We start from the raw sequence: 14,525 nt of genomic DNA on the forward strand, positions 1-14,525 counted from the left end.
TTGACTATTCTGTCATGTTTAATTCTGAAATTACGATTTAAGATATGGGTAATAATATGACATTCTACTTGCACCGCTACCAGCCCATTTATCTTTGTCCTAAATACATGAATGGATAATGAAGATAACAGTAAATAAGAAAATTTTCCAGAATGGGACAACGTAGGGAATACATTGAGAAAAGAAACACAATTTTCTTCTATTAAATTACACATATGCGAAAACTATTCTGCTTTTAACTTTGGAGAAAATAAAGAATTTAGACAACTTTTCATATCCATTGTTCAAAAATGATTTGCACGTAATACCCAGCCACAAGCTTTCTAAATTGTGACCATGGACCTTATAAGAGATAGACTAACCCAGTGGGCGGGGCGCGCGTCACCGACTCTTCGGCAAGGAAGAGTAGGGACGATCTGGTTTACTTTAACACGGAAACCTATGGCGTTTGTATCATATAACTCTTTTTAATTATTAAATGTGATACGTTATATAGTGATGAGATTATGAAAGCCACAGTTTTTTCCAAATAGGATTTAATATATCTCATTAAACCACTTTTTACTGCATTTAGCGCATTTTTTTCACGCGTAATTCTTGTACAAACGTCTTTACTTTGGTAAAACGGTAAAAACTCTAAGCAAAAACTTTATGAACTTAATTTTTCGTAAAAATAAAGTAAAATTAAATAAGATTGATATTACGCGATGCTTTGAAATAAATTAGGTAAAATTAAACAAAATCTGATAATTTTTTTTTAACATTTAATGAACATTTTCACGCAGTGATTTTCCAACCTATAATAGCATTACAAAACGATCATATTTATTTGATTATATGACCATTAAGTTATTAACATTAAAGTGGAGTAGTTATTTTAATAATTCATAAAAGTCGGAGCATAAAATTTTCTGAGCGTAATGAAGGAAAAAAAAAAAAAAAAAAGATAAAATAAAATCTAGAAGCACTCAGATTTTATATTACGCGAAGGATATAAAGGAACTTTTTTTTAAAATTTTGTGTGTTACCTATATTTATTGAATATCATGTTCTTCGCCCGTAAACCACATATATTTGAAAACAGCATATCTTTAGAATTTCCGCACTGGAGATAAAACTGTTATTTTCTGTACAGTGCTCGCTCTGAACTTGTTGAGTTTTTTAATCAAAAGTTCCTTAAAGTTTTACGAAATATGAAAAAGATTAAAACAAATTCGAAATTCGGCCGTCCAGATGTCCATGTTCGTGTGGAGGATTACATTATTCAAAATTTGATGGCTCTAGATACCGTCGTTTTTGCCACTTTGCGAGAAACATACATGTAGTCATGCAGATTCTTCATTATTTAATTTCTTTACATATAATGCAGGGTGATAATATTTGGTAACAACAATTTGCAAGGAGATACGGACATTTATAGTAAAACAGCGCAAAATGCCGCTTCGAAACTAACAGCCTTTCTAGGCTACCGCTCCTTTGGGCTAATAAATTAAATTAACAGTAAATAAAAAAAAAAAATCTTACGCTGAACTAAAAGTAAATTTTTAAAAATAATCACTATAAAATGCAAGCAAATTTAATTATTACGGTTAAATAATATTTTAATATTAGAATTAAATGTATAAAAATTTTTAAGGAGTCAAAAGTGTTTATCACTATGATGTATTATGAAATATAATTGAAATAAAATTCCTTTATAGAAGTTGTGCTATAATACTCATCTATAATTTAAAAAAAGCAGCACAATTGAGAATTTTAAACAAAACTTTCAAAAATTCGTTTTTAAGTATTTTAGTATTTGTTACTTATTTACACCAATAAAAAGCATAAAAATTGTAAGAGAAAATTGCTTGTTTGAAATTTTCTATTAGTTCAGATTGAAAATATTATTTTCTAAAAGAAGTAGTTATAAATTTCCTTACAGCACAGGAAAAACTTTAAAAAAATCCAGTCCTGAAAGCATGCAATAGCTTTATAATTATTTGGAACGTTAATTATGCTTGATAAATACGCTAAATTTTTAAAAATCAATCTCAATTTCAAAATTAAATATATGTATAAATTTTAATTTGTGAAATGAGGCGCTACAGACAGCTTTTTCTTGACAATTATACACGCTACAATAGGCAACCAATGTTAAATTTCTGCAAGTCGTCCCTACTCCTCCGGATGTGATCAAGGTGACAGCTGGCAACGCCTCAGACGAGGGAGAAAACCCGCTTGGGTTAGTCTATTTCTTATAAGGTCCATGATTGTGACCGAGTGACGTAGGAAGAGTAAAATATTCAATAATATGTTCAAAATTCCTTACATAATAAATGAGTAATGTTCTTTTATTAATATTAAATTCTCTTAGTATATACATTTTTCGATATTTAAGTTCATAGGATTAAATCTACTCCCTCTTAAAATTAACGAAAGTATTATCCTAAATTTTACCCAGCTTTAAGTATTTTGGGGTTAATTTGTCTTTCAAATTAGTTTGTACATTGTTTGATAAACTGAGTGATTTAAAAGCAATATCCGTGCTTCTCAACAATTTATATCTGTATTTTATTCTTTGACAGTACCTTAAATTGATTTAATTTGTAATGGCATGCCTAACCGTCCATATGTTCACCAGCAGCTGAACGGCAAAGGTCACTGAGCACTGGTAATTCCGACCTAGGATCGATTCTACTCGAATGGGCTGGCTGCATGGGCGTTTTTGTGGTTTTCCCCATCTGTAACGTGTATAGAAGCCAGTTTCCCTTAGAAAGTCCTCTATGAAGGCATCCCTCCCCTCAGGCAAGGAGCCCGCGTGTGCTTTTCCGCAATCTCAATGATCCATTCTAACCGTCCGTAATTTTATAAGTATTTGCAGCATTTGCTACTGAAAACTCGAGCACTTAATTTGTATCGAGTACAGCTAATTTATTCTTTTTCAGTCATTTGTTTCCTTATACCGAAGTTTCGCAACGCAACGACCTCAACAGGATTTTCATCTACATGGCCACGAAGTTATTCGGCAAGCACGCGTAAGTTGAAAATTTGTTCTTTTTGATACATAAAAGCTCTTTTGTTAAAATGATTTCTCTTTTAATAAAAGTATCCAGTGATACACATTCGGCAGAGTTCATGGAGAGCTTGAAAAAGTTAATAAACCATAAAGCTTTCTTTATTCCTCAGAAGAAATACCGATCATAACTACAGAAGACATACAAAAGTGAAGTAACTGTTAAAATACTGTTCATTTTATGCCCATGACTATTTATACCTTTCATAGGATTTTGAATAAAAAAACAGGCTTTTCAAACACAGTACTCATCTTACATGGTAAAGGTGTATCGTAGTTGAAGAAGAAAATAGGATGCTTTTATGAGCTAGATCAGGGTTTCTCAAGCTTTTTTTCAGTCGCGACCCCTTTTTATTACTGAGATTTTTTCGCAATCACCAGGACCCCATAAGCATTGCGCCAATCTGACACATGCGTGAGTGAAACTGTCAATTTTTTCACTTGTACTGTAATATATTATTGCAGTTTTGCGTCATTAACTTTAATTTCTAATTATAAGACATAGAAGAATGCGAAAATTTTAAATAAGTTACAGACGAAACGACAGAATCACGTGCAGAGCAAAGTAAAATGAACTTTTATATTATAAAAAGAATGCGTCGAAACCTTTTTGTTTTTTCTAATCTTTAGTCTGTATTGTCTTATATTTATCTATTTTCAGATATATTGTGTAAAAACATTTAGCAGTTGTTAAATTATTATAAAAAGTTAATGAAATATCAAAACTGCTAAAATTTTTTGCGACCCCTGCTGCAGGTCCCGCTAGCCCTTCGGAGGTCGCGACGCACAGTTTAAGAAACCCTGACCTAGATAATGATTTATTATTTGTACTTTTTCTGCATTTGTGATTTTTTTACACCTGTAAGGGTTAAGGTGTGTGTGTGTGATTATGGCAAAGCCTCGAGGGCTATCTGCCTAAGGGAAGAAATGACTTCTGGGAGGACTTTCTAAGGGAAACTGGCTCGTATACACGTTACATATGAGGAAAACCACGAAAACGCCCATGCAGCCAGCCCGTTCGCGGGATTCGAACCTCGGTCTTGAAGGAGAAAATATGGTAGCTACCAGTCTTCAGCGAATTTACCGCTCGGCCGCTGGTGGTCCTCTAAGAGTTAAGAAAGAGATAAAAATAGTTCAAGAAAAGATTGAAGTAGGTCGAGAAGAGATGAAAGTTTACCAAGAAAAGATAGAAGAAGTCGTCAAATCGGTTCAAGAATAAAATGGAGCTCGGCTTTAAGAAAAGATGGCTGCGGCCGTCAAGTCAATTCAAGAAAAGATTGTAGTAGGTCAAGAGGATATAAAAAGAGAAATTACTGCCGTAGTAGAAAACAAATTCATGGCTATGGAAGGCAGAACAGACGCGGTTATCGATAATGTTGGAGAAATTCAAGATAGGGTTTCTGCTGTGGAACAACAAATCGAAGAAAGACCTTTTGCTATCCAACAACATATCGAAGAAGTGTTTCTACTGTCGAGCAACAAATTGATGACAACAGCGTTTCTGCTTTGCTGTCGCCAAGGAAAGTGCATAAACCATTAGGTCATTAACTACAGAAGACACGGGAAAGTGGCATAAGTGGTAACATTGCCATCGATTTTATATCCCTGGCTATTTACAGGTTTCATAGGATTATGAATAAAGAAACAGAGTTATTAGACACAGAGCTGATCTTATACAGTGTAACGTATTTGAAGGAGAAAATATGGTAGCATTTATGGGCTAGATAGTGATTTATTATTTGTAACTTTTAGGCTTTTCTCTTCGTTTGTGTAACAGTGATGGATCACATTTTCCTGACCAATACCGACTTGTAGATGGTTTATTGTTGTGTAAGAGGTGCTGTTGCTTAGCTGGCTAAAATCTCATATGCCTCGCTCTTGAGGAAAAGAAACAGACTCATGGAATCATCCATTTCAAAAGAAGATCATTGCAACTTTGGCCAGAAAAGCCAGAAATTGGCCAGAATAGCGAGTGGTATATTAACAAATTGACATGGGAGGCTAATTCATCGCTGTGGCCAAATTTCTCAATTTCGTTTGCTCCATCTGGTGACAAAAGTAGATATTAAGACTTGAGTCAACTGAGAGTGTTGACCTGTGATATGTTAATTTCTCTTAGCACGTATCAGGGTTGTTACAATAGATAGGTTTGGTGTAGAAGTGAACTACTATTTCATTGCTTTGTTTTAAAATAAATTTTGAAACAGCAGCTCATTATCAATTAAATTACCAAGCGTGCAGTATAACCTTGTTTAGCCGAAACCCAGTTTAACAAAGCTGGTAGCAAGAAAATGATGTTCAATCAGTTAATCTCGAAATTAGTCACTTTCAAACAATTTTCAAGTTAAAATATTTCTGTCATTTTTTACAAGCAAATGCGCACTTCATATTAAAAATAAGTAATAACAGCGTAATTTACTCAACAGTGAATTTTGAAGTCCTGCCTAAGATATGTTTTACATGGGTACAGCAACAACAAGTCTTATCAAATAGTCGCGAGTAAAATGCATACAAGCATTGCAAGCAAAATTCCCCAAAAAGATTAGTCACTGTTTTAAAGAATGAACATAAAATGCACTGTAATATAAGTTATGTAAGTAATTTATTTTAATTCATACTTTTCCTTAATAGTGTCTACTCATTTATTTTTACATTTGGTTTCTGAAAATATTTTTCTGCCTTTGTCCGGAATGACTAGTCTGATTTGCTTCGGGCAAGCAACATTCCGTAGCATTCATTTGTGTTTTCCTTATAAAAAAAAAAAAATTAGAATTATAAAAAATAACATTTTTAAAAGTTAGATATTGTTACGAATTTTGTACATATGTAAAAAATTTTTGTGAAATTATATATGAAATTGTCGTATTTTTTGTATAACATAACATGAAATGTTTGAAAGAGACGAAGCTCTGCTGAAAAAATAACATTACAGGGGCAAGGCTATCAAACATTAAGTAAATGGATATATCACCAAGCTGGCGACGATTGAATAAATGTAGCTGATCCCAATATATGTAACTGTAACGTATCTGGTCCTCATATGCCTTACAGTAATTTCGAGAAGTTCAAAGTAAGAGAAACTAGTTTCTCAGTTCTTATCTCAGAGCGACTTCGGAGCAGGGCTTAATTTCTAAAAGTAGAAGTGCCGGAGCCCTATGAAAGACCATCACGAAAGAGGAACAAGAGTAAATCAATAAACAAAATGACTATTAAAATCATTAATACTTTAAAAATTAAATAGTTAAGGAGTATCAAATTAATAATTATTTAATTTGTATTAATAATTAATATTTGGTAATTATTATTTAACATGTAATTATTGTTTAATTAATTCACAATTTATTATTATTTATTAAAATAATTAAAGATTAAAGTAATTTAATAATTAAAATTAAATAAAATGTAAAGAGATAAATTAAAATTTAATAAGCGATTTTTTATATACCGTATTTGACGGCATATAAAACGCACCCTTATTTAGACGGCCACAATTAGCAAGGAAAAAAAGTTTCAATAGCGTGGTTTCTTTTAGTTCTCACGTTTCGTAAAAGCCAAATAAACAATTATTGAATGCAATTACCTTCACGTATAAGACTGTGTCCTTCACGTATAAACGCAGGTAACTTTTTTGAGACCAAATTTAGGAAAAAAAGTGCGTCTTATATGCCATCAAATACGGTAATTTTATTGCTAAAAATGAAATTTTCTAGATCAAACTTCTACTAAAATTATTGTTTCGTTACATAAAAAAGTGCCGGAGCCTTCTTATTCAGGCTCCGGTGCGCTCCGGCTAGAATTAGAATATATCCCAAACACTAAGAAGTACCGGAGCCGGGCTCCGGTGGGCTCCGGTGCAATTTAAGCTCTGCTTCGGAGTATTGAGATATCCGTGAGAGCTTCAGTTTTTAGATGCGCTTTGCATTGCGTTGTGTTTAACGTTCTTAATTTCTTACGTTTAGAGTATAACTACTGACTGTGATGAGACACTGAGAAAAGCTGTACGAATGCTTTTCTGGAAAGTTTCAGGACTGTAAAGGGTTTCTTTGGGTAAAAATAAATTTTATCAAGCTATCATCGATTCTGTGTGCATTCCGTCTTACGAACTTGTATGCACGCAACAAATTTTGGTGTCGGGAGTGGGGCTGAATGCCGGTGACGATTCAACTAAGACAGCTGGTGATAGACTTTGCTGCATTCCAACAAAAGATTGAAGAGCCCGCCAACTCGCTTAAGAAAGAGATGAAAACAGTTCAAGAAAAGACTGAAGTGGGACAAGAAGAGATGAAAGTTTACCAAGAAAAGATGGAAGGAGCCATCAAATCGGTTCAAGAAAAAAATGGAGGTCGGCTAAGGAATGATAGAAGAGGGTTCTTCAAGTCAATTCAAAAAGAGATTGAAGCAGGCCAAGAGGATATAAAAACAGAAATTACTGCCACAACAGAAAACAATTTCATGGCTATGGAAGGCAGGACAGACACAGTTGAAGATAAAGTTGGAGAAATTCAAGAAGGGATTTCTGCTGTCGAGCAACAATACAAAGAAAGAGTTTCTGCAACTAATCAAAGAAAGTGCTTCTACTATCAAGCAACAAACTGATGACAGAGTTTCTGCTACTGTCGCCAAGGAAACTGAAAGTTTAAAGAAATCCATAGGCTGGTCACAATTCTAACGTCTTTAAATTCGAACACATGTCGTTCTGACCTTCTCTAAAGCTATTCACGTATATCGAAAGACTTCCTAGCAAGTGTACAAGACACAGTTTTCTGTAGTGGCAAAAGCAAAAGAAGCTGATACATGTACTTAATAAATTATATCCTTGCCGAGATTCGTCCCTTTGTTCTCCATGAAGAAATCGCTCCCTTTAGACAGCTAGCCCTTGTGTGCAATAATAAAATAAATCAAACCTTAATCAAATAAACCAAACCAATCCAAACCACCTTAAAAAATGTAAGTATGCTTCTAATTTTGTTTTAAATTTTTGTTTATTTCTAAATTTTGCTTTATTTAAAATTTTTTAATAATAACTGATTCTTTTTGTTTCTTATTACTCTTATATGAAGGGTTATATAATTTATAACCTACAAATACTCTAAATTCCTTTAGGGTTCGTTCCACCTCTCGTTTTTAACACTTATACTTTCAAATATTCATACTGTAAAAAAAAGAAAAAAAAAAGTTAATAATCTATCAGTCATAGGAACTCTACATTAGTATGTGTGTACTGTGTTTCTACCTGCACTGGGACAGCCTAAATAAGCCATAGGACCATCTGCGGTCACGTGAGAGAGCTGCTCCCCACCAACAAACAAACTGGAAAAAAAATGAGTTGCTTTTTTACAACAGCGGTAGTGGATTATCTGGCGCAAAACCTTGCAGGTTATTAGCGCCGAAATCACATCTAAAACATCCAAAAGAAATACTCCCCAAGCACGAGATAAGAGCACAGTTGTTTAATCAAATGAAAGGTGATATATTCGCACATGAATCCAATAGAACTCACACGATTTCAAATACAAAACAGGGCTAAAATTCAAAAGTAAAATATGATATACTGCTTTTTATAAAAGACGTAATTTATTATGAAGCAATAGTTATAATTCAAGCTAAATAAATAACCACACAATAGATAAACAAGCATTTTTATTCTGCAATGAAGTCTCAGATTTACAAAGGACGCCAAGAATTTAGAGAAAAGTTTCCGAAAATTCTGTTAAAAGTAAAATTGTGAATTGCAGGAAGGAACTGGAATTGCTGTTCATTTTATAATGACCATGAAGTGCGAATAAGGAATTATTAAGCTTCATTTTTGGTCTTTCTTCGATTTCTTGTCAGGTGGCTTCTTCTTAGCGAATGATGATGGCTGGGGTTCATGATATTTGACAAGCGATTTTTTATCCAGTGTCTGACGAAATTTTACACTTGTAGAAGCTGGCTTTGATGTTGAAGCTGCCTTTTGTGTAGAAGCTGTCTTTGATATAGAAGCTCTATTTGATATGGAAGCTGTCTTTGGTGAAGAAGATCTTCTTCGTGTAGAAGCTGTCTTTGGTGAAGATCTTCGTGTAGAAGCTGTCCTTGGTGACGAAGATCTTCTTTGTGTAGAAGCTGTCTTTGGTGAAGAAGATCTTCTTCGTATAGAAGTTGTCTTTGATATAGAAGGTCTATTTGATGTGGAAGCTGTCTTTGGTGAAGAAGGTCTCTTTGGTGTAGAAACTGTCTTTGATATAGAAGCTCTCTTTGATGTGAAATCTGTGTTTGGTGTAGATGCTCTCTTTGGTGTAGAAACTGTCTTTGACATAGAAGCTCTCTTCGATGCGAAAGTTTTGTTTGGTGTAGAAGCTGTCTTTGATGTTGAAGCTCTCTTTAATATGGAAGCTGTCTTTGGTGTAGAAGCATCCTTTGATGTGGAAGTTGCCACTGATATAGAAGGCCTCGGTTTATTTGCAGTTGATATTGTTTTCTTCTTTTCTGAAGTTGTGGCAACGGAATCTTCTGCTTCCTTTTTTTCTGGTATAATTTTAACTAGAGGCTTTGGTTTTATCTCAGCAACATGTCGATCTGGGGGAAAAAGTTTCATTTAGATGTCAGGAAATTCTATTTCTTTATACAGATGGAAGTCTTTTAACAGATAAAACTTCTAACAGGTGTAGGAATTTCATTTCAAACATAAATCTTTTCTGATCTTTTATAATTAGAAACTTTAAAAAGTCTTTTAGAGTAGATTTCAAATAAAAATTCCTCAATGCATTTCAAGAAATGCAATGAGAAGTTTCATTTTTCTCAATGCATTTCACTGAACGGTTTTTCTCTTGTAGCGTCTGATTACTGATCACAGGAACTAATTATTTTAGAATTAATATTGGTTCAGTTGCCTCAAACCCAGCTGACATTTAGCTCCATTTATTGAGCCAAAGCATACATATGGAACTAAATTCAAGTTGTATTTGCATGTGTTGGAAATTTAATTAAATCAAATTTCGTAACTTCCTTGTAATTAATATCTGGTGACCCAAGAACAAAACGAACCCAAAGCAAGTAAAATCTCGCAAGCCAGTTTCGATTTATCTTTGGACTTTTAAAAGATCGCCTGCCGTTCAGATAGTACAGTGGTTAGAGAAGCCTACAGCGAAACTGAAGGGCTCGGGTTCGAATCCCGGAGAAGTCGTGGGTGACGGTAAATGTATAGTGTCTGTGCGGCATGGGGCACCCTAAATATTCGGCGAGCCGAAAGTCCTCTCGAGAGGTTGATGGTAGGGAAGACGGGTAGGAAACCCTCGGACCCGTCCCCAATCAAAACTGGAGTGAGGTAAGTCACAACACAACGTAACTACTGTTAACTACGTTACTAACTACGTTAGAAACATGCGTAGAAATTCTATCCACGATTGTAACGTCATTCTCTTTATACTTTATTTATTTATTTCACTTTCCAATATGTCTCACAGGAAAAATTAACGTTTAAATATTTTTACATTTAAAGTTTATATTTCAGTCGATTGACGGTTCTGCAGTTTACCAACTGCATCTTTTTTTAATGAGTTACACAGAACAGAAATGAACTTCCCCTTGCAAAGATAAATTCGCAAACCATTTCCGCTTTCGCTCATTATTTTATGGGTCATCAAACCCTCATAACTGGTTCGGAACATCAAACAAGAGAAAGAAAAACAAACATAGGAGCCTTAGATCTCACGTGGGCGCTTTATTGTTTTTGCTCTCTTTCATTTTGTAATGACGTACAGGTACTCGTATTGTGATCAAATATAACGCACAGGAAGAAAAATTCGTCTGCCGAAACTGCCAGAATTTTTCTTCGCAGATGAATGAGGAATTCTAGGAAATGCTTATTTCTTTCTTATGCAATTTAAAAGCGAAATAATGTTTGTCTTTTAATCTCTTTCTGTACTGTCGGTCATTTTTAACACATTACTTTATATTCGCTACTATTAAGTGGCAACACCTTAATGTTCTTCGTGTTCTTAAATGAAGTCAATCTCTTCCTTCAATTAATCCTAATTTAAATTATTTTTTATTTTTGCTTCTTTGCTGAAGAATTTCGAGGTGAAATCTTCAAAACTTGCCAAGTCGCTTTATAGGTGCTTTTAATTTTATAAAGCGAATGTATTTATTGAATATATTTGTTAGAATTATAAAATGGTCTTAAAATTCTGAAGATTTTAAGCGATAGAAAATTATAGACAAATCAGAAGAATATATATAATGGTATTACACTGCGTGATCATCTACTTCTATCCAGAATAACTAATATGTATATGCTTTTTTTTTTTTTTTTTTTTTTTTTTTTTTCAGATATATCGAATAAACCCTTGAATTTAGGAATTTTCCTTTATATTTTTAACCTTATGTTAAAAATTGTAAACTGTTTTTACATTTAAATAGTTTTAAGCTACTTCCTGTTAGAACTTCAGCAAAAAACTCTACTAAGTAACTCTAATGCAACATCCAAACTAAACGACTGGACTTTAAATGACCGTAACTTTTGATAGATTTCCGGATTCAGCAAAAGCCGTTTAACTTACAGTCGGCCTCCCCCCCCCCTCGATTATTGTTAATGTGGCAGACCCTCGGACCCGTCCTCCTTGGGGTACTATCCATCGAAATTGCGGCGGAACTGAGCGAAGTCGTACTGTACCTGTGCAGTGCGCAAGGCTCTAGCCAATGACAGGAGCAATCTTGCTCTCCTTGCCACGATGAACTTCGTGGCCTTGTTCTGATGCTACTGTCAGACAATTGAGATAAGTCAGAACACAATATTGCCTTACAGTATCTCCACTTGCTGTGGGTACGGTTTACTTGCTATAGGTACGGCCATTATGTATAAAGTTAATTTTATGAAATAAAACTGCAATGGATGGCTATTGTTGGGAAGAAGCTAATGTTTCCTTCTGTTGTTTCAATAGATGATGCAATATGACTGTTGAATCGAGGCAAGTGAGTCAATAAGCTTCAGAAAAATAATTTGCACTTGTAAAAGAAAGGCTATTGGTTTGTCTCTCGAAATAAATAGAAACGTTTTATTTAAAATTATATATATATATATATATATATATATATAAAAAATCAAGAAAAAAAAAAAAAAACAAAATCTGAAATGTTTCAGATTTTAAATTACGTCCAAAGGGGCGTTTTTTAACATTTTGTGTGTTACCTTTCTTTATTAAATATCATGTTCCTCGCACTTAAACCATAAGATCCAGTGCAACAGCAATATCGCAAAATAGTTTTAAAACGAGCCTATCTTTAGAATTTCCGATACAGAGACTCACGCGCTGGAGATAAAAATGTTTTTTCTGCACAACGTTGCCATTGCTCGCTTTGAAATCCTTGAGTTTGTTAATCAAAAATTCGTCAAAGTTTTAAAAAATAGGAAATCGATCATAAAACAAATTTCAAATTTGAAATTTGGTCTTCCACATGCTCATATTCGTTGGAGGATTACGTCATTCAAAATTCGATTGTTCTATGTACCGTTGTTTTATCACAATACGAGAAATATACATACATTTATGCAAATTTTTCATTATTTAATTTCTTCAAATATAATGCAGGACTAACATTTTGGGGCAACAGTTTGAAAAGTGAACCGACATTTATGAGTCCGAAGCAAAATGCCAAAACGAAACTAATAATCCTTCGGGATTCAAATCCCTTTGGACTAAAAATAAATAAGGAATTAGTAATTACTTCCTTCACTCATAGTTACAATAAAATATCTTCAGAAATAAAGAAACCAATTAAATTAAAATTGAAAAAACAGTGGTTTATAATGGAAGAAAGCTGGTTGAAAGTAAATACTTTCATTTAAAAATGGTTAACAATTAAGGACTTCGTCTCGAATTCCTCTTCAAAAGGATTCCGTTATTATTTCGTTCTACTGCATACATTTAACTTTCGAATTTCATAAAGATAAGTGCTTTCGCTAACTATAAGTTCATACCTCCATTCTTCCTAATTTCTAATGACGCCATCCTATTGAACAAGTTTAAACTTCTATTAATTAATTTATTTAAATTCTACTGCAATTAGGTTTGGCAGAATTGTTCAACTAATAACGTTGCTGTTATTACTCGAAATATCACGTGTAATCAAACAGAATATTTTTTTCTAAAGCCAAATAAGAAATATACCTAAAAATATAATACCTACTTGTAAAGCATTGGCATTTATTACCTAAACTAGTTCTCAAAAATTTATGCTTTTATTAGATTAAAATAAATATATATGCAAAGAAAAACAAAGTAATATGGCAAAAACCAAAAATTTAACAGCTGCAGGATTGAAGTAAATTAAACATAAAGCATCTAAAATTGAAATTAAAAGGCAATTCCCTATTAATATTAAAATAGTTTTTAATATTAATAGAGAATTCCTTTGTTTTGATTCCAATGCAGTTTTGATTTTGGATGCTTTATGTTTATATATATATATATAAGCGTTAAACGAAGGAGATTAATAAAAATTTTTGCTTATTATTATATTTTGTATTATCTTCTGTATTGTGTATGTATTTGAAGTTTAATTTTACTTGTTCTGCTTCTGGGTTACGACTTTAAGTGAGAAAGCATTATTAGGGCCTTCATAGATATTAAGTTATATACAACATTTAAGCTTTGCCTTTTTCTTTCTTTTAATAATAATATCTTATATATATGCGGCTTAAGTGTTTGTCGCCGATAGTTTATTGGTTGCTCGCGTAACTGTACTAGCCAATGGTTTCTCATAGATTTGGTTTTCAAATCCAAGGTCAGAATTTTCTTTTATTGTTGCCAAAACTAGATATGAAATACAATGCTGCTAATAAATGCATTTTCCTTTAAAATTACTAAATCTGTTTTTGTATTTTAAACTGAATTTTCAGCTGAACGCAAATTGAGCGTGTCAGGGGGAACGTGAACATTTGTTTGCATTGGCAATCATCTGTTTTTGAAATGCTTTACAACTGTAATTATATCTTTATTCCACGGAATCTACTCACAAGGATATTTGTTATTTAGTACTCTTGCCAGAGTGGGATCAATTATTTACACTTTGCATTTTTAACAAAAATTCATTTTTGTTAAAAATAAACTAATTCAGATTAATTCAGTTTGAATTAGCAGACACCTTTGCACAAATCAGTTTAATTACAATTTATAATATCTAAAACAGCGGTCATTTCCTATGACCGCCGGGCTTTCTAGTATATTTATAAATACCTGCCCTTTGTTTTAACGATATTTTTGCATTTAAATAATGTTTTTTGATTTTATACGACATGCCAAATAATTTTTAAATTGATTTACATAGTGTAGGGGAATTCTTGAAATGTATATGAGTTAGCTAAATTTGGGGAATTGAATATTTACGCATAATTTTAATTTTTAATTTACATATGCATAGCAAGGAGGAAACACGACGTCTGAACAGTTAGAAAGAGTGTGAACTAAGTTAATTCCCCCTGAAGAGTCACTAT

At 33.1% G+C, this 14,525-nt stretch overlaps 2 protein-coding genes across 2 annotated transcripts in view; one reads left to right on the forward strand and one right to left on the reverse strand.

Annotated features, from left to right (window-relative positions):
• The window catches only part of LOC118200260 (cAMP and cAMP-inhibited cGMP 3',5'-cyclic phosphodiesterase 10A-like), a 234,828-nt gene that overhangs the window by 53,803 nt on the left and 166,500 nt on the right, over positions 1–14,525 (forward strand). Inside the window, exon 5 of the mRNA XM_085826198.1 lies at positions 2,928–3,017. Coding sequence (XP_085682324.1) covers positions 2,928–3,017 — 90 coding nt within the window. The remainder of the gene's footprint in view (positions 1–2,927; positions 3,018–14,525) is intronic.
• Positions 8,685–14,525, reverse strand: part of LOC118200262 (uncharacterized) — a 37,542-nt gene continuing 31,701 nt past the window's right edge. The window contains exon 7 of the mRNA XM_085826514.1: positions 8,685–9,610. Coding sequence (XP_085682640.1) covers positions 8,856–9,610 — 755 coding nt within the window. The 3' untranslated portion in view covers positions 8,685–8,855. The remainder of the gene's footprint in view (positions 9,611–14,525) is intronic.

Source organism: Stegodyphus dumicola, chromosome 11 (genome assembly GCF_044657685.1).
Source record: "Stegodyphus dumicola isolate Sdum_Otavi_A_Nest chromosome 11, ASM4465768v1".
Classification (NCBI taxonomy): Eukaryota; Metazoa; Arthropoda; class Arachnida; order Araneae; family Eresidae; genus Stegodyphus; species Stegodyphus dumicola.